The sequence below is a fragment of the Perca flavescens genome, chromosome 12 (assembly GCF_004354835.1).
Source record: "Perca flavescens isolate YP-PL-M2 chromosome 12, PFLA_1.0, whole genome shotgun sequence".
NCBI lineage: Eukaryota > Metazoa > Chordata > Actinopteri > Perciformes > Percidae > Perca > Perca flavescens.
Window position 1 is genome coordinate 34,136,933 of NC_041342.1, and position 22,500 is coordinate 34,159,432.

The 22,500-nt window shown below is 41.8% G+C and overlaps 1 protein-coding gene across 1 annotated transcript in view; it reads right to left on the reverse strand.

The window, feature by feature from the left end:
• Positions 1-22,500, reverse strand: part of lamc1 (laminin, gamma 1) — a 141,015-nt gene that overhangs the window by 69,073 nt on the left and 49,442 nt on the right. The window contains exons 2-3 of the mRNA XM_028592310.1: positions 15,044-15,348; positions 2,384-2,514 (exon numbers count right to left, since the gene is read on the reverse strand). Of these exons, the coding sequence (XP_028448111.1) occupies positions 2,384-2,514; positions 15,044-15,348 (436 nt within the window). The remainder of the gene's footprint in view (positions 1-2,383; positions 2,515-15,043; positions 15,349-22,500) is intronic.

Here is a 22,500-nt window from a genome sequence, read left to right on the forward strand (position 1 = left end):
ATCAAAAAACCCCCCAAAAAACAGTTAGATTGTGAGCCACAGTGTTTGCCACAGAGCTGCTCTGATTGGCTGCTCCGCTCCCAGGTGAACCGACCAGGTAAATAACAGAGGAACGTACCTCCTTCCTTGGATAAATAAAAGGCTTATCCTTGTGTATCCTTGGTGTAAATAACTGTGTGCCGGAAACAAAAATAATGTCCATAATGCTATATGCTGCTCGCCTTTCCATGTTCACGTTTGGATTAAAGAACACTCTCCTACGAAAAACTTTTTGTCACTGCTACCATATGAAAGAAGGCATAATGTACTGGATGGAACTCTGGATACGTTTGTAAATGATTGGTCTCCCCTTAAAGATTATTTTGGCCATGAATGGCAAGCAATAACATGCACTAATATGGATTGAGAAGAAACAATAATCAATTATAATGTAATAATGTATTTAAATATGGTCTACGGTCTGTATAAAACCTGTGTAGAGAATTTAAGTAGTGCTGCCACCTCTTAGTCGATTAGTCGACTAAGAGGTGGTTTTGGTCTTAGTCGACTAAGATTTCTTTAGTCCATTAGTCATTTTTTATGCTTATTCATGCTTAATTACTCATTTCCAAGAAACTTCTGAGCACATTTATGGTAAACACAAGATTTAAAGTGGTGCTTTTGCAGGATTAATTGTGGAGAAACTCAGTTTTACAGATGGTTAATTAACTACATTTATATTGTGCTTTTCTAGTCTTAACCACCTCTCAAAGCTCACAGCTCTGTCAATTAAATCAACTAATCGATTAGTCGACAAAATCCTATAAGTGTTAGTCGACTAAGAACTTCTTTAGTCAAGGACAGCCCTAAATGTATGTATATCTGTATAAATATATATATAGGCGATGTCTGTGTGTACATGAAATACAAAATTTACACTGCTAACTAACCAAACGAAGGCGTAGTAGACCTGTAAGAACTACTTATTTGTTATTATTTGAGGTTTTTTTTTTTTTAAATTTATTTATTTTTCTGCTCTTTTGTTTTTCTATGTTCATGGTTTCTTGCCACTGTTGCAATAGCCACTGCTAATGCTTGCTCTTGAAGGAATTACTGTAATTGTTGGGGTTTTGGAATTTATAGAGTGTGGTCTAGACCTACTCTATCTGTAAAGTGTCTCGAGATTACTCTTGTTATGATTTGATACTATAAATAAAATTGAATTGAATGGTAAGAAGAAAAATGTGAAAATAAACAATAAAAAAATAAATAATGAAAGGTTTCATCTTGCAGCTCGGGACTCTTCCATGTTCTTCCGGTAGCCCTGTAATCCGCCAGGAATGCCGGGAATGCCGAGCTGTGTGATGGAAATCTGCTCCACATTTCAAACCGATTCAGGCAGCACACACACAGCAGCTTGTTTAACGCTGCCGTTGATGCCTGTCCAGACCTTTTTATTTCATTCTACAAGTGTAGGGAAACAGACCACACAGGGGACTCACAGAAACCACCAGACCAGGACCCAGACTGGCAGGGAAAATCTGCTTCGTCGGAGCTCAGTGCTGCTGAAACTTTTCGTTTTGTTCGAGGTGAATAACTCTGAGATTGAGTGGTCAAAAAAAACTAGAAAAACAACTTAAAAATGTTGTCATAAAGGGATCCTTCTCCTCTCCACTTTACAGAATATATATATATATATCTCCCTCTCTCTATCCCTCTCTCTCTCTCTCTCTCACTCTCTCTCCCTCCCTCTCTCCCTCCCTCTCTCTGTCTCTCTCTCTCCCTCTCTCTCTCCCTCTCTCTCTCGCCCTCTCTCTCCCTCCCTCTCTCTCTCTGTCTCACTCTCTCTCCCTCCCTCTCTCCCTCTCTCTCTCTGTCTCTCTCTCTCCCTCTCTCTCTCCCTCTCTCTCTCTCCCTCCCTCTCTCCACTCTCTCTCTCCCTCTGTCTCTCTCACTCCTTCTCTGTCTCTCTCTCTGTCTCTCCCTCCCTCTCTCTCTCCCTCTCCCTCTCTCTCTCTCCCTCTCCCCTCCCTCTCTCTCTCTTTCTCTCTCTCACTCCTTCTCTGTCTCTCTCTCCCTCCCTCTCTCTCCCTCTTTGTCTCTCTCTCCCTCACTCTCTCTCTCACTCTCTCTCCCTCTCTCACTCTTTGTCTCTCTCTCCTTCTCTCACTCTTTGTCTCTCTCTCCCTCTCTCACTCTTTGTCTCTCTCTCACTCTCTCTCTCTCTGTCTCTCCCCCTCTCTCTCACTCCCTCCTTCTCCCTCTCTCTGTCCCTCTCTCTCTCCCCCTCTCCCTCCGAGGCCTTCCTGTAGGCGATCACCCTGCCTGGCTTGACCCCGGCGCTTGTGGTTTATTTTCCAGCGTCATGACTCCCTAAAAAGAACCGACTCTAATCTTTTTCTACCTTCCTCCCACAGCGAAGTCCGAGATGGCGTAGTAGTAGGACTTTAGGACCTTGGGGTCGTTGAAAACCTCGTCTCCGAACGTGTTGAGCCTGTTCAGGGTCACTCTGATGTCGGTGGCCGTCACCCAGTCCTGAAAACAGACACATAATGGACCCAACGTTATAGAAACAGACACAGAATGGACCCAACGTTATAGAAACAGACACAGAATGGACCCAACGTTATAGAAACAGACACAGAATGGACCCAACGTTATAGAAACAGACACAGAATGGACCCAACGTTATCTAAACAGACACAGAATGGACCCAACGTTAGAGAAGCAGACACAGAATGGACCCAACGTTAGAGAATGGACCCAACGTTAGAGAAACAGACACAGAATGGACCCAACGTTAGAGAAGCAGTCACAGAATGGACCCAACGTTAGAGAAGCAGACACAGAATGGACCCAACGTTAGAGAAGCAGTCACAGAATGGACCCAACGTTAGAGAATGGACCCAACGTTAGAGAAACAGACACAGAATGGACCCAACGTTAGAGAAGCAGTCACAGAATGGACCCAACGTTAGAGAAACAGACACAGAATGGACACAACGTTGTAGTACAGACACAGAATGGACACAACCTTATAGAAACAGACACAGAATGGACACAAAGTTATAGAAATAGACACAGAATGGACACAACGTTGTAGAAACAGACACAGAATGGACACAACGTTGTAGAAACAGACACAGAATGGACACAACGTTGTAGAAATAGACAGAATGGACACGACCTTATAGAAACAGACACAGAATGGACACAAATTTATAGAAATAGACACAGAATGGACACAACGTTGTAGAAACAGACACAGAATGGACACAACGTCGTAGAAACAGACACAGAATGGACACAACCTTATAGAAACAGACACAGAATGGACACAACGTTATAGAAACAGACAGAGAATGGACACAAAGTTATAGAAATAGACACAGAATGGACACAAAGTTATAGAAATAGACACAGAATGGACACAACGTTGTAGAAACAGACATAGAATGGACACAACGTTGTAGAAACAGACACAGAATGGACACGACCTTATAGAAACAGACACAGAATGGACACAACGTTATAGAAACAGACACAGAATGGACACAAAGTTATAGAATTAGACACAGAATGGACACAAAGTTATAGAAATAGACACAGAATGGACAAACGTTATAGACAAAGACACAGAATGGACACAACGTTAAAGAAACAGACACAGAATGGACACAACGTTGTAGAAATAGACACAGAATGGACACAACGTTATAGAAACTGATACAACATGGACGCAACGTTATAGACAAGCTAGCGCGGACCACTGATTAGCTTACAACGCTAGTATTCGGGGCACAGGGAAAGTGAAAACAAAATCACTATTTTACACCACTAACAAGGCTCTAAATAGCACCGTACTTCCACGGTAACATAATGAGGGTCCCTAAATGTTAACAGAAGCATTGAGAACTTTGTAAGTGTACAGACTGTCTTTCTAAACTATCTTGTTTCTACTTTCCCTGTGCCCCAACTACTAGCGTTGTAAGCTAATCAGCGGCCCGCGCTAGCTTGTTTCAAGCTACAAACACATTCGATTAGCATGAAAACATATCCCAGAGAACGAAAGTGGGTTACACATCTGTTATTAACTCCTAGGTTCGTTTTGCGCCAGAATTGTCCTTTAAGAGGCTAAAAGCGTGTTTAAAACTTGCCCTGTTTCAGCCTCCTGGCTGCTAACGCTAGCAGGAGGATAACATGGTGTAGGCAGCACAGATTGTTTTTGTTTTTCTCGCTACTGACAGCTGTCCAAATTTCCAAACAACAGAGCTACGTGTTGAAATAGACCTTAATTCTCCTTTTAAGTAAGTATGTAAGGAGAAAGTTCTGTGGCGTCTCTGTAATGTTTAACATACGAAAGCTCACATATCGTTACCTTCCTAAAATAATTGCCTAAGTCATTTTTTCAGGTTTTTCGGAAAACACAAAACATAAAACTGCCTAAGTCACATGCTTGACATAGGCAATTATACTAAAGGTGTAGAATCACATGACCTGTTCAACTGAGGATTTAGGCAACAAAATCATTTTTGTTCAAAAATGATTTTTAGGCAATTATTTTAGGAAGGTGACGATATATCTGAATCAGTATCGGGAAGAAAAAACAAACGGTATTGGAACATCTCTAACGGATACTAATCTTTGCAGCGCTGCACACAGATGTGTGAAATATTCTGCAGAAATACATTACTTGAGTGGCTGAAACCTTGGCTCGGGATAGGTTTCAGTTCCGTGGGAAACACGGAAAGACCAGTGACGCAACACCAGAAACTCACTGTGACATTTTTATTTTCTTGGCATTAACGATACGAGAGCCAGATGGAAAGAATGGCTCAAGGACACCTGTTGTTGCAGCCTTCGCGGAGGAGGGTAAACGAAAGTTACTCAACATGCCGCTTGTGTGAAAAGGCTCATGGGAAAGTCAAGAGTGAGATAAGTTTGTTCCATATCGGCAGAAAGTTTTATCTGCCAGGAAGGTTTTTATTCTGCAGCTGGCAGAGGACAAACACAGAGTCTGAAGAAAAAGCAGCGCTGGGAGAAGTATTCAGATCCTTTACTGCAGTAAAAGTACTAATACCACACTGTAATGGCGTTTTTCCATTACACGGTACTAGGGCTGTGTATCGGCAAGAATCTGGCGATACAATACGTATCACAATACACGGGTCACGATTCAATATATTGCAATATATTTCGATACTGTGCGTAAGGCGATATTTCGAGATTTCTTTTTAAAGTATAATTTTAGAAAAACTAATATTTAAAAAAAAAAAAAAACATGATGTGCATAAAAGTCAAAGAAGTTTACTTTATGTAAACAATTCAGTACACAGAAAATCAAACTGCCAGTTTGGGATTGTGGTTCCCAGGTTCTTAGTGAGCTAATGTTGATATGCTAAAGTAGGCCAAAGGTCAGCCCTAGCTACGTTGTTAGCTTCTAGCAAAAAGTCCGGCACTGCTAGGCACTGTCAGGCACTAGAACGTAGTTATAGGAACAGTCCACTTCTAAACAGTTCTACTAACTACTCTCCCCCAAAACCGGTTTGGCCATTTGCATTCACACTGGCCAAGTGGCCATAGGGACTGACCTTTTGTTATTATAATTACAGCCGTCTAACCACCACTATGCAGAAAAGGGAACAGAGAAAAGACCATGCCCTGAAGTAGGAGCTGTGAGAGTTACAGGACCTGTGGCCAGAGGAACTGTATATAAGGCTATAGTGTTGTTTTTAACTTAATTTATAGGGACTATCAACCTGTCAGGGACTAAGGATGGAAATTAGACTTTGGCTATAATCCTGTATATTTTACATTATTCGAAATGTTCATTAATATACACTGTCCCTTTTTGAAATAAATAAACTTCAATTTACTGGAGTAAATACTTGCAATGAAAGCAAGTTTTGAGGGAAGAAATCTGCTCATAAAAGCGTCTCTGTCTCAGATAAATAGTTTGAATAATGTAGTGAACATCTATCCTCCCACTCAGGAAGACTTCTGCCTGCTCGTGTGACTTTTGCACGCCGATGTTAAATCCTCGTCTAACTGCTGGGAATGTGAAACAGATTTCTTCTGTCAGCTGAGACTCAGAGAGCGAGCACTTTTACTCAGGGGTTTAAAACAGGATGCTGACCTGTCAGAATACAGTGACCTCTTCTGCAACCCAAGTCCTTTTGTCTCGGTCAAAGAAAATCATGTTTTCAGTTCGGGTTTGTCTGTTTTGCAGAAAAACTACTGGGCTGATTTCCATGAAACTTGGTGGAAAGGTAAAGCACGAGCCAAGGAAGAAGCCATTACATTTTGGAGTGGATTTGAATCACGGGGCAGAAACAGTGTTGATGTATCGTTAGAAACATATGAAGATTATAGAAGACAACATGAGCCTCTTTCACCATAGGGTCTGATTGCAACAATTCTAAAGTCACGTTTTCAGTTTGGTTTCAGGATAACAGAAAAACTACTGGGCTGATTTTCATGAAACTTGGTGGAAAGGTAAAGCACGAGCCAAGGAAGAAGCCATTACATTTTGGAGTGGATTTGAATCACGGGGCAGAAACAGTGTTGATGTATCGGTAGAAACCATTAACTGTATAATATTAATGGACAGCGCATGTGTGACGTCACCCATTGGTTTGTGGAGATCGGCTATGAGTCGTCGAGTTTGCCGTTAAGGGCGCAGCCATCCTGGCTGGGGATGTGAGGATTTTAGACAAGAGGGAGGAGTGAGGAAGGAGAGAGGGAGGAAGTAGAGAGGGAGGAGTGAGGGAGGAGCCATAGACTGTTGGGCAACTCTGCTTACACTCTACGTTACGTTACACACTTTCACCGGCAATCTGGATGCAACTGCAGCTGTAAACTAGCATACATAATTTTGAGGTAAGATTTAGCTTCGCTAGTTTTAAAAAATATCTTTGTCCCATAGTTATATTACATATAAGACAGGCCGCAAGCTGTCAATCACATCATAGCGATGCGGCACGCCCTAAAACACCCTCCGCTTTATCGCCGATTTTAAAATCAACGAGACCATGATTCAAAAAATGAACATCACTCTGTGTTGCAGAAGACTTAAAACTAGCGATTGAGACCATAAACTCATTATGAAAATGCTTACTGAGGTAATAAATCAAGAGAGAAGTGGGTCACTTTCTCATTGACTTCTACAGAAACCGACCTCCTTTTGCAACCGCATGTGTCGCCCCCTGCTGGAATTCAGATATAATGCAGGTTTAAGGAGTCTCCCCCAGTAGGAAGTCAGATATAATGCAGGTTTAAGGAGTCTCCCCCTGCTGGTAGTCAGATATAATGCAGGTTTAAGGAGTCTCCCCCTGCTGGTAGTCAGATATAATGCAGGTTTAAGGAGTCTCCCCCTGCAGGAATTCAGATATAATGCAGGTTTAAGGAGTCTCCCCCTGCTGGTAGTCAGATATAATGCAGGTTTAATGAGTCTCCCCCTGCTGGTAGTCAGATATAATGCAGGTTTAAGGAGTCTCCCCCTGCTGGTAGTCAGATATAATGCAGGTTTAAGGAGTCTCCCCCTGCTGGTAGTCAGATATAATGCAGGTTTAAGGCGCTTCCGCATTTGCAGTACCTTGCCGAACCGGATGCATTGTCCATTAATATTAACAGTTCATGGCAGAAACATATGAACATTATAAAAAACAACATGAGCCTCTGTCGCCATACGAAACCTTACAGGTCACATGGCCTAGTGGAAACACTGCTCCAAACATCTGGTGAGTTCATGTTTTTCACGTGAAAAGTGGAGTCGTGTATCATAACCGCTTTTGGCCAAAATTTGGGGCACTCGTGCGGTTTGACTCAGTCCAGGTTGCGTTGGCAGAAAGGCTAAACAAGGTAACCCAGAGTTTCTTCTTCCCACCAACATCTTCCAGCTGTTCCTGGAGGAGTTCCCAGGCCAGATGGGATATTAATCTCCCCGAAAACGTCTAGCCCGGGAGTCACTTCCTAGCTTGGAAATCCTCCAGGAGGCATCCTAATCAGATCCTGAACTCCCTCCATCATCACCCACCCACCCACCCAGTCAGGCAAAAATCAAGAAAAAATACCACAGTAACTACAATAGTCAAGACCATTCAACATGGAAACAAAAATCATTAACAAAATAAAGAAATATATTACTATTACCCTCCTGTCTTGTTCAAAACATTGTGCATATTCAAAACATCACACGTTTGGGGATGGTTTTTTTAATATAAAAGACACGGAATCGCAAGAAATCACAACTATATTTTCTAGGATGGCTTTGGAACTTTTTTGCTCACTTGTTCAGGGCTTTATGTGGACCAAACTAAGTGAGAAGTAGAGGTGTGAATCTTCACTGATCACCCGATCCGATTATGATTATAATGTCAGCGATTTAATTCGATATCTCGATGCATCACGATGCATCATATCCAGGTTTCTATTAAAGCCATGTAGGATATTTAATCCATGTTTCTATTAAAGCCATGTAGGATATTTAATCCATGTTTCTATTAAAGCCATGTAGGATATTTAATTCATAGCTTTTCAAGCTTCAAAAACCAAACATTCTGCAGTGCTCTAATACTAAATAACTTGGATACATAAAACTATACAGCACTGAGCATATGGCACTTCCTGAATGTGCAAAAACATACCAGAATATGTAAACAGAAATGTGGTTAGGCCTACATTACATTATAAACAGAAATAATCGATTATGAGCCGGACAGCATCGTCCATGTCCACGTTTCCATGCATCGATTATTTGATTAATTTCAACACCTCTAGTGAGAAGGCTATATGAGACATGCAATAACACAGTCAAAGATATGTTACTTTTTCGATTAAAATAAAAGCATGTGAATAAACTCTACATGTCTGGCTCTTGATTTGATTCTCATTTCCCAGTGTGGCCCTTAGATGAACTGTATCTGATGATGGATATATCTAAGTGACTACCATACCTAAAGCCAGTAAGCCTATCATCAGTAGGGATTTATATTTGCTAATAAAATGTTAAGACTTTTAAATTTTAGAAAAAACGTCAACATTTTGCAATCATTTGAAGGCCCCCCAGCATTGACTCTTCGGACCCCCTAGGGGTCCCGGAAACCCTGCTTTAAGCACACGTTCTTGTTTTCTGTGCATGTTTTGAGCCCCTGAATGGATATTTTAAGTGGGTTCTTTAATATATTTTGTGGGGGGACAAATCTACTTTTTCTAAATATTTGGGGAGGGCGGGGGGGGGACATACCCTGCCCCCACACCCCGAAATCTACGCCTGTGTCTCCACATCAATTTGCATTTTATAGACTAGACAAGTAATGGAGGTAATAACAGCCCTAGATTAAAGCCAAGTAACTTGTAACAATGCTTGTTGACTACTGACTGAATATGCAGTAAAGTCAATAGCACAAAGTCCCATAAAATCGTTTAAAATGTGCTTCAGTAAATGTGCGTTCCCAGCCTGCTGGTCTGCTGCAGCTCAGCTGGATGTTTGGGATTCCCGGAGGAGTTTCTAACGTCAGGAAGAAGAAGAAGAAGAAGAAGAAGAAGAAGAAGAAGAAAACACGTCCGTGCACAGAGCTGCAGATGATTGATGGCAAACAAATGTTGTGTACAGTTTAAACAGCGTTGACTCAGCCGAGAACCTGCACGAGCTTCCTGCAGCTGCCGGATGCTCGGACGGACCATACGAGACGATTCTGCATGACTCATAAAGAGAGAGAGAGTTGGCGTTGGCGGAGGAAGCAGCTGCTACAACGTTCTCAACAATGACCATCCTTCATTACAGCCGAATGTCTGTCTACGAGCAGAAGGAGATATCTGCCGAAAACCATCAGACCAACTTCAGACTGCAGCTCCAGGCTACGTTCACACTGCTACGTTTTAATGACCCATTTTCAAAAAGTTTCTATATCAGAAATGATTGTTTCTTATAACCAAATTGTCCAAAAAAAAAACTACATGGATGGTCCCATACGACGCTCTTCACAAGTAAGATAAATGATCAGTTCAATACTTTCATTGAATTTGGGTGTTTTATTCAATTAGATTAGCCTGACAAGCCCAAGCCACACATCCAGATGTTGACGTCTTGGAACTCCCCATTGGTCAGGGCTTAATCTGAGGGGGCGGGATCAACGGTTGTCTTTCAAATTCCCCTCTGCACCAATAGATTCAACTTTAAACTCTGAACACATCTTCCCTTTTTTAAGAATGACTTCAGTGCCATTCTTTGTTCTTTTCTCAAAGAAAAGCTGAACTCCAAGTCTTCCAGAAGACCTCTGTTCACCAGCAGCAGCAGCAGCAGCCATAAGCCCCGCCCACCCGCTCTATGCACGATATAGGGGTGCACGATTCGGAAAATGTCACGATTCAATATAGATTTTCAGGCTTAAGATTTGATTCTGTAAATGTAGTTACTTTTCCCATGTGATTGCAGTAGACATGCAATCCCATTTTAAAATGTTATTTAAAAAAATATGAATCGATTTTTTGAATCGGTATTGTTCAGTTAATCCAAACAGTCCTTGTCCTGGTTTGAATCACATTTAAAATGGCTGTGAACAGTGTAATATAAATTAATAATGTGAGATCCACCAGTTTTAGTACTTTTACTGCAGTAGAGAACCTGAATACTTCCTCCATCTCTGTGAAAGTATTTATATAATATGCAGGCAGACACATAATCTCACAGAGACTTGACCCAGATTTATTTTCGGGCGTCACGAGCCCTAACGAACGGCACACAGCGCCAGAATAAAACGGAGTGACGGCTGGTTGTTAAGGTGGATCGGCGCTTGTTAAGGCGGTATGTCTCAGCTGCTGGTTATTTCCCACTCGGAGCCCGGAGAGATGACAGACAGCAGGAATGTCAGAGAGCAACAAATAGCCGTCTGACGCCTCCTAAAAAGAGAGCCGGCTTCGGTATAAATAGTTTCTTCCCGACAAGACAAATAAGGAAGTTTACAGCTGAGCTGCGGAGCTAAATCTGTTCGTCTCCATCACTTCTGCTGCATTACAACAAGTCTTGACTCACAGACAGCGAGGAACATCAGTGTTGTAACTAAAAGACAGCGCCTCACACGTTAGCAACTTACAACGTACAAAAAAGGGTCAAAAACGTCAGAAAATCAAGTCAAGAAGTTATGTAGGAACTGAGAAAATGTGCTCAGACCTCCGTGGGATCAGATACATACAGAAAAAGGGACAAAAGTGGGAAAAAAGCGACAAATATGTAGAAAAAAAAACATCAAAAATGTAGAAAAAAGCATAAAATGTAGAAAAATGCAACAAAAATGTAGAAAAATGTGACACAAATGTAGAAAAATGTGACACAAATGTAGAAAAAAGCGACAAATATGTAGAAAAAAGTGACAAAATGTACAAAAAAGTGACAAATATGTAGAAAAAAAACATCAAAAATGTACAAAAAAGCATAAAAAATAGAAAAAGTAGAAAAAAGCGAAAATGTAAAAAAAAAGTGGCAAAAATGTAGAAAAAAGCATAAAAAAAATAGAAAAAAGTAGAAAAAAGTGAAAAAATGTAGAAAAAAGTGAAGAAATGTAGAAAAAAGCGAGGGGGGGGAGATGGGGGATGGGGGAGGCACTAAATGTTTTCCAGACCGAGAACGTTACGCAAAAACGGAAAGACGAATGAAAACAGATTATTTCCAGTTACTCTGCAACAACCACAGAGAGTGAAGAAACACACTGAGGGGGAGGAAAGAGAGGGAGAACAGATGAGAGAGGGGAGGAAAAGAGAGGGAGAACAGATGAGAGAGGGGAGGAAAAGAGAGGGAGAGGGGAAGGAAAGATGGGGAGAAAAGAGGAGAGAGAGGGAGGAAAGAGAGGGAGAACAGAGGAGACAGGGGAGGAAAAGGGAGGGAGAACAGAGGAGAGAGGGAGAGGAAAGAGAGGGAGAACAGATGAGAGAGGGAGAGGAAAGAGAGGGAGAGGGGAAGGAAAGAGGGGGAGAAAAGAGGAGAGAGAAGGAGGAAAGAGAGGGAGAACAGAGGAGACAGGGGAGGAAAAGGGAGGGAGAACAGAGGATAGAGGGGGAGGAAAGAGAGGGAGAACAGATGAGAGAGGGAAGGAAAAGAGGGAGAACAGATGAGAGAGGGGAGGAAAGAGAGGGAGAGGGGAAGGAAAGAGGGGAGAAAAGAGGAGAGAGAGGGAGGAAAGAGAGGGAGGGAAAATAGGAGAGAGAGGGAGGAAAGAGAAGAGAGAGGGAGGAGAGAGAGGGAGGAAAGAGAAGAGAAAGGAAGTGGTCCAGCTGCCAGTCTGCTGTGGGAAATCTGGGGGCGTCGCCTAGCAACATGTCGCAAACCTTGGCAGCATCACCCCAGCAACCTGACCTGCAGAACGGCATGCTGGGAAACAGCAACCTGACCTGCAGAACGGCATGCTGGGAAACAGCTAACCTGACCTGCAGAACGGCATGCTGGGAAACAGCTAACCTGACCTGCAGAACGGCATGCTGGGAAACAGAAAAGTACCATCGCACTGCTGTGTAGCTTCAGGAGGCTCAGTCTTTCATTAACATATTAACATGTTAACATGTTAACATATTAACATGTTAATATGTTAACATATTAACATGTTAACATATTAACATATTAACATGTTAATATGTTAAAGATGAGTTTCTATACATGGGTTTCTCGGCAACGTCATCACTGCTTGCGCACGCAACCGGGGGGCACAAAGAAGACGTGTTTTGTGTAGCTAGCTAGCTAGCTAGCTAGTCAAAATGCCAAGGAGTTGTTGCGGAGTTAATTGTACAAACAGAGCCAGTGATGGGTGCCTGATGTTTAACATACCTAGGGGGAAGCATGCTTTTGCCAAAAACCGGCGGAGGTTATGGCTTCAGGCCATAAGAGGGGCAGATTGGGGTCATGTGCAAGAGTCAGGCTCCCATTGGATCAATCAGAAAAGTTGCAGCTTGTGGTTGTCCAGCTCAGTGATATCTACCTGTCAGGGCTGTGGTACTCGAGTCCGGACCATAGACAGTTAAAGGTCTGGATTTGAGTTAGCGCAACAGTGTTAGCCTAGCCTACTAGGTAAATATTACGACTGCCTTCGGAGTTTACTATATCTGCGTCCACGTTGCCAACATAGGACCTGTGGCGTTAGTGCTCCTTTTGTACATAACTTTATTGAATTAAATATTAAGCTTCGCTCCTCTGAGATGGGTGGGTTTTTGTTACGTTACATACAAAGCTAACTGGCTATAGTTAGCCTACATTAGCTAGCGGACATTAGCTAACGTTGCCGAGACAGTGGCAGTAGAGCTTCGGTGAGCTAACCAAGACAGTGTTGTCGCCCTCTCGCCCACAATCAACCTCTGCTGCTAAAAACAATCAACCTGCAGTGATGTTTTGAAACTAACATATCGTACCTTTTCCCAGAAATCCTGGCCATTATTTTAAGACATAAACCAACCATAAGGGTACACTCAGGAGTAACCCTGCTGCTAACACGGGCTATTACATTAGCCTAAAATGATAATTATAGCCATACATATCACAGTAACACTGCAAAATTAAAGACCGACAAACAGATCCAACTAAAATCATGTTTTATTGAGTCAGCAGTTATATACAAACAATAAGGAAAGCTTAAAGGAATACGCCACCAGAATGTATGTCGAAAGTCTAGCCGCGAGGTTTCCCCATTGGAATGAATGGCAAACAGAGCTATAGCTAGCTTCTCATAACGAGAGCTCTCCAGCTCACAAAAAATTATTAAATTGTATTCGGTCAAAAACGTTAGCTTTGTATGACCATAGAGTATATGTTATATAAATACCGGGACGAAATTCAAAGTGTAAATATAAGCAATGCATGTCGAAAGTCTAGCCGCGAGGTTTCCCCATTGGAATGAATGGCAAACAGAGCTATAGCTAGCTTCTCATAACGAGAGCTCTCCAGCTCACAAAAAATGATTAAAAAAACACCTGCAGGACGGGGCTGTTGTCGAAGTTGTACGCGCTGACACACACACACACACACACACACACACACACACACACAAGTCTGTATTACTATCTTTGTGGGGTAATGTCATTGACATAATGCATTATCACACCAAGGGCAAGACATGTAGAGTTTACTGATGTGCTTTTTTCATTTTTGTTGTTTTTGTTCCCACTTTTCTGTAAATTTGTTACTTTTTCCGACATTTTTGAAAATCTTTTGTCACATATTCATGCTTTGAATGTCCGGTAGTTTTTGCAGTTTAAAAAACACTTTCCTGTGTTTTTGGTTTTGGAGCACAACTAGGCAGGCCAAAATTTATTGTGAATCCAAATTGAAATACGGGCCGGATCTAAAACTGCAACGGGCCGGATTAGGCCCACGGGCCTTGAGTTTGACGAGTGTGATCTATACCCTTACCCTAACCTTAACCATCACAACTAAAGACACACACACACTTGTCTGTATTACTACCTTTGTGGGGACATGTCATTGACATAATGCATTCCCTAACCAGGGGTCACACACAAGGACCACTTGGCCTGTTCTAAAAATGAAAATTAGATATTGATATTATCTGTTTCCCACCTTGTTAAGTCATTATTGGGAGAAATCATTAACATGATCAGTGTCTTCACATAGATGAGTATCATTAATCATTAATAATAATATATAACTAAAGGCAAACCAAATTTGTTATTTCAGAAGAGTGTATCAAACTGGTAGCCCTTTGTGTGACTAATACCCATGAAGTAGCTCTCAACCCCTGCCCTATCACAACCTTAACCATCACAACTAAACACACACACACACACACACAGGTCTGTATTACTATCTTTGTGTGGACATGTCATTGACATAATGCATTCCCTAGACCCTTACCCTAACCTTAACCATCACAACTAAAGAGACACACACACACACACACACACACACACACACACACACACACACACACACAGGTCTGTATTACTATCTTTGTGGGGACATGTCATTGACATAATGCATTCCCTAGACCCTTACCCTAATCTTAACCATCACAACTAAAGACACACACACGCAGACACACACCCCCTCCTCCCCCCTCCCACCCACCTGCAGGACGGGGCTGTTGTCGAAGTTGTACGCGCTGGGCCGGCCCTCCAGCGTGGAGAAGGCCACGTTGCCCCCGGTGAGCGGCGAGATGTCGCTGAAGTCGTCGGTGCAGAGCGCCTGCTGCTCGTCCTCTCCGGTGCGGATGAAGCCGCGGCTGCTCTTCCTGTACGTCTTCTCGCAGGAGCCGCTGTAGTACTGGTAGGGCTCCCAGGGGCCCCCCGCGCGCCCCCGCTTGTAGATGGCGAAGCTCTCCGGCCGGCTGGTGTGGAACTTGAGACGCACGTAGGTGATGTCGAAGGCTTTGCCTGCAGACGGAGAGAACACACGAACATGTGTTTAATACGTGTGTGTGTGTGTGTGTGTGTGTGTGTGTGTGTGTGTGTGTGTGTGTGTGTGTGTGTGTGTGTGTGTTTCCCACAACCCAGGTCCCTCATTGCTTGCACCATACCTCAGAACATATCACTGAAACTCTGTCTCACATCCTAAATGGCTGCCATGCCTACAAAGGTATGTACATAGCACGTCATGACAGAATAGTAGATCTCATAGTGAAAGACATATCAAACCACTTCCCTCCCTCAGTAAGAATGTTCAAACATCATCAGGTAAAACCATCCATGTTCCCCCATTGCAGTAGTAATCCTAGTACTCTCTTACACCTGGTGGCCAACACACCAGCTGTAGTTATTATCAACGAGGAGTCCAGGGAGGTGCAGGTTTTAGAGGTAGGCTGCAGCTTTGATTCCAGCATGGACGAGTCTTTCTACACCAAGCTAGTTAAATACCAACCACTCCTAAACACCATCTCAGAGCTGGGCTATAGGTGCACACTACTAGTCTTCATATCTGGTAGCCTAGGAAACACACACAGGCTGGTAGTAAGAGGGCTGCAACAACTTGGGATGACCAAAAAGAGGCTAAACGGCTTGCAAAATACTGCGCCATATCTGCTATTATTGGCAGCCGCCACATATGGCGGAGACGCTGCTACTTATACCCTTAAGAACTGAGTATTGTGCTAGTTATACCCTTAAGAACTGAGTATTGTGCTATTTATACCCTTAAGAACTGAGTATTGTGCTACTTACATCCTCGTGATGTGAGTTTTGTGCTTGTTGAGTGATATTGTGAAAATATGCTGCGTGCCACTGGTCCATGAGTTGTGTCTTGTATTGTACTGCATCTGTAATATTTGTGTCCCTGTACTACTTTCCTTTATGTGGACATAAATAAATGGTCAAAATGTGTGTGTGTGTGTGTGTGTCTGTGTGTGTCTGTGTGTAGGTGATGTCGAAGGCTAGGCGAGAACACACAAATAATACAATCAGACACTCAGAAATCACTGATTCAGAAATCACTCAGTGCTTCAGATTCAGACACGTTCTTCTGAATCTGACTCTATGTGTGTGTGTGTGTGTGTGTCTGTCTTTCTCTGTGTGTGTCTTTGTATGTATGTGTGTGTGTGCGTTTGCATGTGTGGGTGTCTGTGTGTGTGTTTGCACGTGTGTGTGTGTGTGTGTGTGTGTGTGTGTGTGTGTGCACGTGTGTCTGTGTGTGTGTCTGTCTACGTGTGTGTCTTTCTGTGTGTATGTGTGTGTGTGTGTGTCTTTGTATGTGTGTGGGTTTGCGTGTGTGTGTTTTTGTGTGTGTGTTTGCACGTGTGTGAGTGTGTGTGTGTGTGTCTCTGTGTGTGTGTCATTACAAATAAAGTAATCTGTAACAACGTTACGCTAACGTTACAGTTGAAGCACTAGAAGGCCTTGAACTTCTGACGCTGCAGCTGCATTCACACGAACATCCGTGGTGATGGATTATTATTGTTATGTCTCGGCAGTAGGTTATTAAACCTCTGAAGCCGTAATGTTCCTGGAAACAAAGTAAAGCTGTCTGGACCGGAAGACAAGCAAGGTGACTGTAGTTTTTTATTTCAGTTTAGATTCCTTTGAGTTAGTTTGCTCTTATGAAGTTTGTCTTTGCAGACAACGCTGTTGTTTCCATGTTTGATGTGAATAATGTGAATAATAAGCTAGATTTTAAGCATTGAGCAGGAATTTAAAGTGTAGTAGGAACACGCTGAAGTCTGCTCTGTTAACTCCTTACACTCCAGTGTCTGCCGGTTGTTGACACTTTCTATACAATATGCAATAGCAGCAATCGGCAGAATGGCTATTATCCCACGTACTTATTCCGCCACATTTTTGTCCCACTACTAGTCACAGAGCGTTGCCAACACATGCACACAAAATACATCAAAACGTGTGTAATGATCGGGAATGGTGTGCTATGACTTTTCTAAGACATTTGCCGCGTGGTTTTCACGAAATCGGCAAAAGAAAATGCAGCGAAATTTCCCATAGACTTTAATGGGTAATCTTTGGGAAATCGCTTAACATCACTCAAAACAACCCCTCTTTGGGGCTATACTGTATCACCATACTTTAAGGTAGAAAAATAATTAAAAGTTTAAACCGAAGACAATACTTTGGCCTTTATTGGGCTGAATGGGCATTCTGATATCAAGCACGGTTTCTACCAAATCACAGTTTACGTATCGTCCAGTTTTCAGACCGGTTCAGATTTTCCAATGTGTGTGTATGGGGATGGAATGTCAAGAAGGGAGGATAGAGGGGGGAGCTGCAGTACGATTCTCTGAAATCTTTCCAAACAAATTGCTCTCTCCCCTACAGTTTTCACTCTTCATACATCATGGTTCGTCAAAATGTAGGAAATGTAGGAAAAACTTTGGAATCCACCGGACTTAAACTTTTGGCTCTGTTCATACCAACTGCCAATAAAAACAATGAAAACATATATATCTGGAAGGACTCAGATGGTTCCCTGTTTGTTACCTACTCTGTGTCCCATATGTTTGACACCACAAACATAAAAACCACATCAATGCGGTCGCCAGACTTTTATCTCTCTGGTTACAATAATATTTTTGCTGTTTGGACCCACCGTTTTTGAATTACAGAACAAACTTAAGAGGTATAATTATCATTAAATGGACATGGTTTGACCCATGGAAGACACTGTCTCCCCCTCCCTCCTCTACTCCCTCCAGAAAAACGTGATTATGCGATCGCATAATTCAACGCATAATCAGCCAAAGTCCGCATATTTATGTTGGGGCCGCATTGGAAATCACTTCTTTTTTTTCTCTTTTTCATCAAACAGCAGTTTTTGCAAGTTCCCGCAATTTCATAACATAAAATTGCAAAAATATCCCACATTTTCCATCGCATTTTTTAAGTAAACATTGCTGCATAATCAAGGATTTTTGCCCCACAACAATCACAAAAAAACTCTGCATTTTTCTGGAAGGACTGAAAAAAGTTCTTACACACACACACCACCTATCATGGAGACTTTCTTGGTAGGCCGTGTTGTCGTCTCTTTACAGGACATGTCAAACAGCAGATGTACTGTTAGCCAGTGTTATTCGAGTTAGGGCTGCACAAGTAATCAAATTTTAATCACGATCACTATTTTGGCTTCCCACCATCAAATTTGCGTGATTGAGCGATACTTAAAATGCGTCTTTCCGTTCATAGAACGCTCCTTATCAAAGTTTTTGCAAAGCCACTCTAGTGCTCCATAAACCACTGTCTGATCACGTGCCTCCGTGAGCCAATCAGAGTTGTTCCCTGCACCGCGCAGCTTAGTTTCTAGATGTAGACAGTCGCAGAGGACATCGGTCATCATAAGCCGGTCATGAGGTTTACCAGTTTACCAGTAAACGCAACATTTGTCCTGTTTTGTTTTTCAGACAACAGCAGGAACCATAGTGCTAGTTTGTGTCTTTTAGCTCGTAGCTTTAGCAGCAGACTGTTGTACGTCCCGCTGTTGGAATCCTCTACAATGAAATACAGTCACACTACACCGTTTAGCTGACAGCATTTTAGCCTCGTTTAATCCAGTTACTACTGTGGCTAACGGTAGGCTAACGTTACCTACTGTGTAACGTGTTATTTGTGTGTACTGTAGCTAGCTAATGGTAGGCTAACGTTACCTGCTGTGTAACTTGTTATTACTGTTTACTGTAGCTAATGGTGGGCTAACGTTACCTGCTGTGGAACTTGTTATTACTCTGTATTGTAGCTAATGGTGGGCTAACGTTACCTGCTGTGTAACTTGTTATTACTGTTTATTGTAGCTAATGGTAGGCTAACGTTACCTGCTGTGTAACTTGTTATTACTGTTTATTGTAGCTAATGGTGGGCTAACGTTACCTGCTGTGTAACTTGTTATTACTGTTTATTGTAGCTAATGGTAGGCTAACGTTACCTGCTGTGTAACTTGTTATTACTGTTTATTGTAGCTAATGGTAGGCTAACGTTACCTGCTGTGTAACATGTTATTACTGTTTACTGTAGCTAATGGTGGGCTAACGTTACCTGCTGTGTAACTTGTTATTACTCTGTATTGTAGCTAATGGTGGGCTAACGTTACCTGCTGTGTAACTTATTACTGTTTATTGTAGCTAATGGTAGGCTAACGTTACCTGCTGTCTAACTTGTTATTACTGTTTATTGTAGCTAATGTCTACGTTACCTGTGTGTAACGTGTTATTACTGTTTATTGTAGCTAATGGTAGGCTAACGTTACCTGCTGTTTAACGTGTTATTACTGTTTATTGTAGCTAATGGTAGGCTAACGTTACCTGCTGTGTAACTTGTTATTACTGTTTATTGTAGCTAATGGTAGGCTAACGTTACCTGCTGTGTAACGTGTTATTACTGTTTACTGTAGCTAATGGTGGGCTAACGTTACCTGCTGTGTAACTTGTTATTACTCTGTATTGTAGCTAATGGTGGGCTAACGTTACCTGCTGTGTAACTTGTTATTACTGTTTATTGTAGCTAATGGTAGGCTAACGTTACCTGCTGTGTAACTTGTTATTACTGTTTATTGTAGCTAATGGTAGGCTAACGTTACCTGCTGTGTAACGTGTTATTACTGTTTACTGTAGCTAATGGTGGGCTAACGTTACCTGCTGTGTAACTTGTTATTACTCTGTATTGTAGCTAATGGTGGGCTAACGTTACCTGCTGTGTAACTTGTTATTACTGTTTATTGTAGCTAATGGTAGGCTAACGTTACCTGCTGTGTAACTTGTTATTACTGTTTATTGTAGCTAATGGTAGGCTAACGTTACCTGCTGTGTAACGTGTTATTACTGTTTACTGTAACTAATGGTGGGCTAACGTTACCTGCTGTGTAACTTGTTATTACTCTGTATTGTAGCTAATGGTGGGCTAACGTTACCTGCTGTGTAACTTGTTATTACTGTTTATTGTAGCTAATGGTAGGCTAACGTTACCTGCTGTGTAACTTGTTATTACTGTTTATTGTAGCTAATGGTGGGCTAACGTTACCTGCTGTGTAACGTGTTATTACTGTTTATTGTAGCTAATGGTAGGCTAACGTTACCTGCTGTTTAACGTGTTATTACTGTTTATTGTAGCTAATGGTGGGCTAACGTTACCTGCTGTGTAACTTGTTATTACTCTGTATTGTAGCTAATGGTGGGCTAACGTTACCTGCTGTGTAACTTGTTATTACTGTTTATTGTAGCTAATGGTGGGCTAACGTTACCTGTTGTGTAACTTGTTATTACTGTTTATTGTAGCTAATGGTAGGCTAACGTTACCTGCTGTGTAACTTGTTATTACTGGTTATTGTAGCTACCGGTAGGCTAACGTTACCTGCTGTGTAACTTGTTATTACTGGTTATTGTAGCTACCGGTAGGCTAATGTTACCTGCTGTGTAACGTGTTATTAGTGTTAACTAGCGTGACATGCAGCGATGTTTATCTTGCCTCTAACGTGGGTTTCGGAGCATCAGAGCACAAAGCAGACATGTAAGTAGCAGTGTTATGATCCACCGAAAACCGCGTTGCTATTTCGTCCGGTAGATACCTTACGGCAAACGTGCATGTATGGAAAGCGATCGCACAACAGCTGAAATGGCTCCTTCACAGTATCCTTCAATAAAGGAGGAATGTAGCACAATATGGATGTAAAAACAGTTATAATTAGCCTATTGTGACAATAAAATTTGTTTTGGTTAAAATCAACAAATAATCTTGATAATTAATCGTGATCTCAACATTGATCAAAATAATCGTGATTATCATTTTGGCCATAATCATGCAGCCCTAATTCGAGTGTGTACCAAGTAGTAGATACACTGTCAAAATATCCTGCAGAATTTTCTAGTTTCTGTTCTACAATTGTGTCGCTTTCCAACTTTTTTTACCCTTTTTTTTAACCAAACATTAACCCCTAGACCATTGTTTCTCAAATGGGGGTATGTGTACTTCAGGGGGTACTTTGGAGTACTTCAGGGGGTACGTGAGATATTTAACAAAATGTTTAATAGTTACAGGGTTGTTGTCAAGAACATCTTTCCTCTTTATGGAGAATGTTTTGTTTTATTTTCTACCAAAAATGTGACATTTGTGTCTCCTTCTTTGGACCTAACTATCCTTCCTTCTACTGTGCTTATACTATTTAAATTTTTGAAGTTTTTGATACTATTTCAACCTATTCTTGCCTGCCTTCCTTCCTTCTTTTTTTCCAATGTTTTGTCTTTTTTACAGTTTTTTACATTTTTTGTCTCCTTTTTCTCCAGTTTCCAGTTCCAAGGTGCTGTAGTTTAGTAAATCTATCTCTGACAGCGCTTTACTGGTCCTCTTTACAGTATACAGTTATTTTTCAACCGAAAATGATCAGCGCTGGTCAGAGGGTACTCGGCTTAAAGAGACAATTCAAAAGGGGGAACATTATTGAAAAAAGTTAGAGAACCACGGCCCTAGACAGATTAAAGGCTGAAGTGCAGTAGGGACTCCTGACACTCGAGTGGATTTCACATCTCTTTCCTACGATGTTGTTGCTTTTTGTTGTCCCTTCTTTCAAATTTTTGTCACTTTTGACCCTTTTATAAATCACACATTATTGGTGCGTTCTTTTTGTCCACCGAAGTCAATCTACGAGTCCTTTTCCGGAGTTACGAACCGGAAGTTGCAAAAAGAACGCCCCCAGTCGTATATATACGACTCGTCAAGTCGTCTGAACTCAGAGGACCCCGAGTTCACTTTCAAAGATGGCTACGTCATGCATCACACGTAGTAAACATTGTGGTTTTCTACAATTTTTAGCACTTTTGTCGTTGTTGTAACCAAATGAAGAAGTCGTACACATAGTACTGTATACTGCTACCTATAGACATGTCTCTACAGTCTTATTAGGAGTTAAACATAGCACTGTATACTGCTACCTATAGGCATGTCTCTACAGTCTTATTAGGAGTTAAACATAGTGCTGTATACTACTACCTATAGACATGTCTCTACAGTCTTATTAGGAGTTAAACATAGTGCTGTATACTGCTACCTATAGACATGTCTCTACAGTCTTATTAGGAGTTAAACATAGTGCTGTATACTGCTACC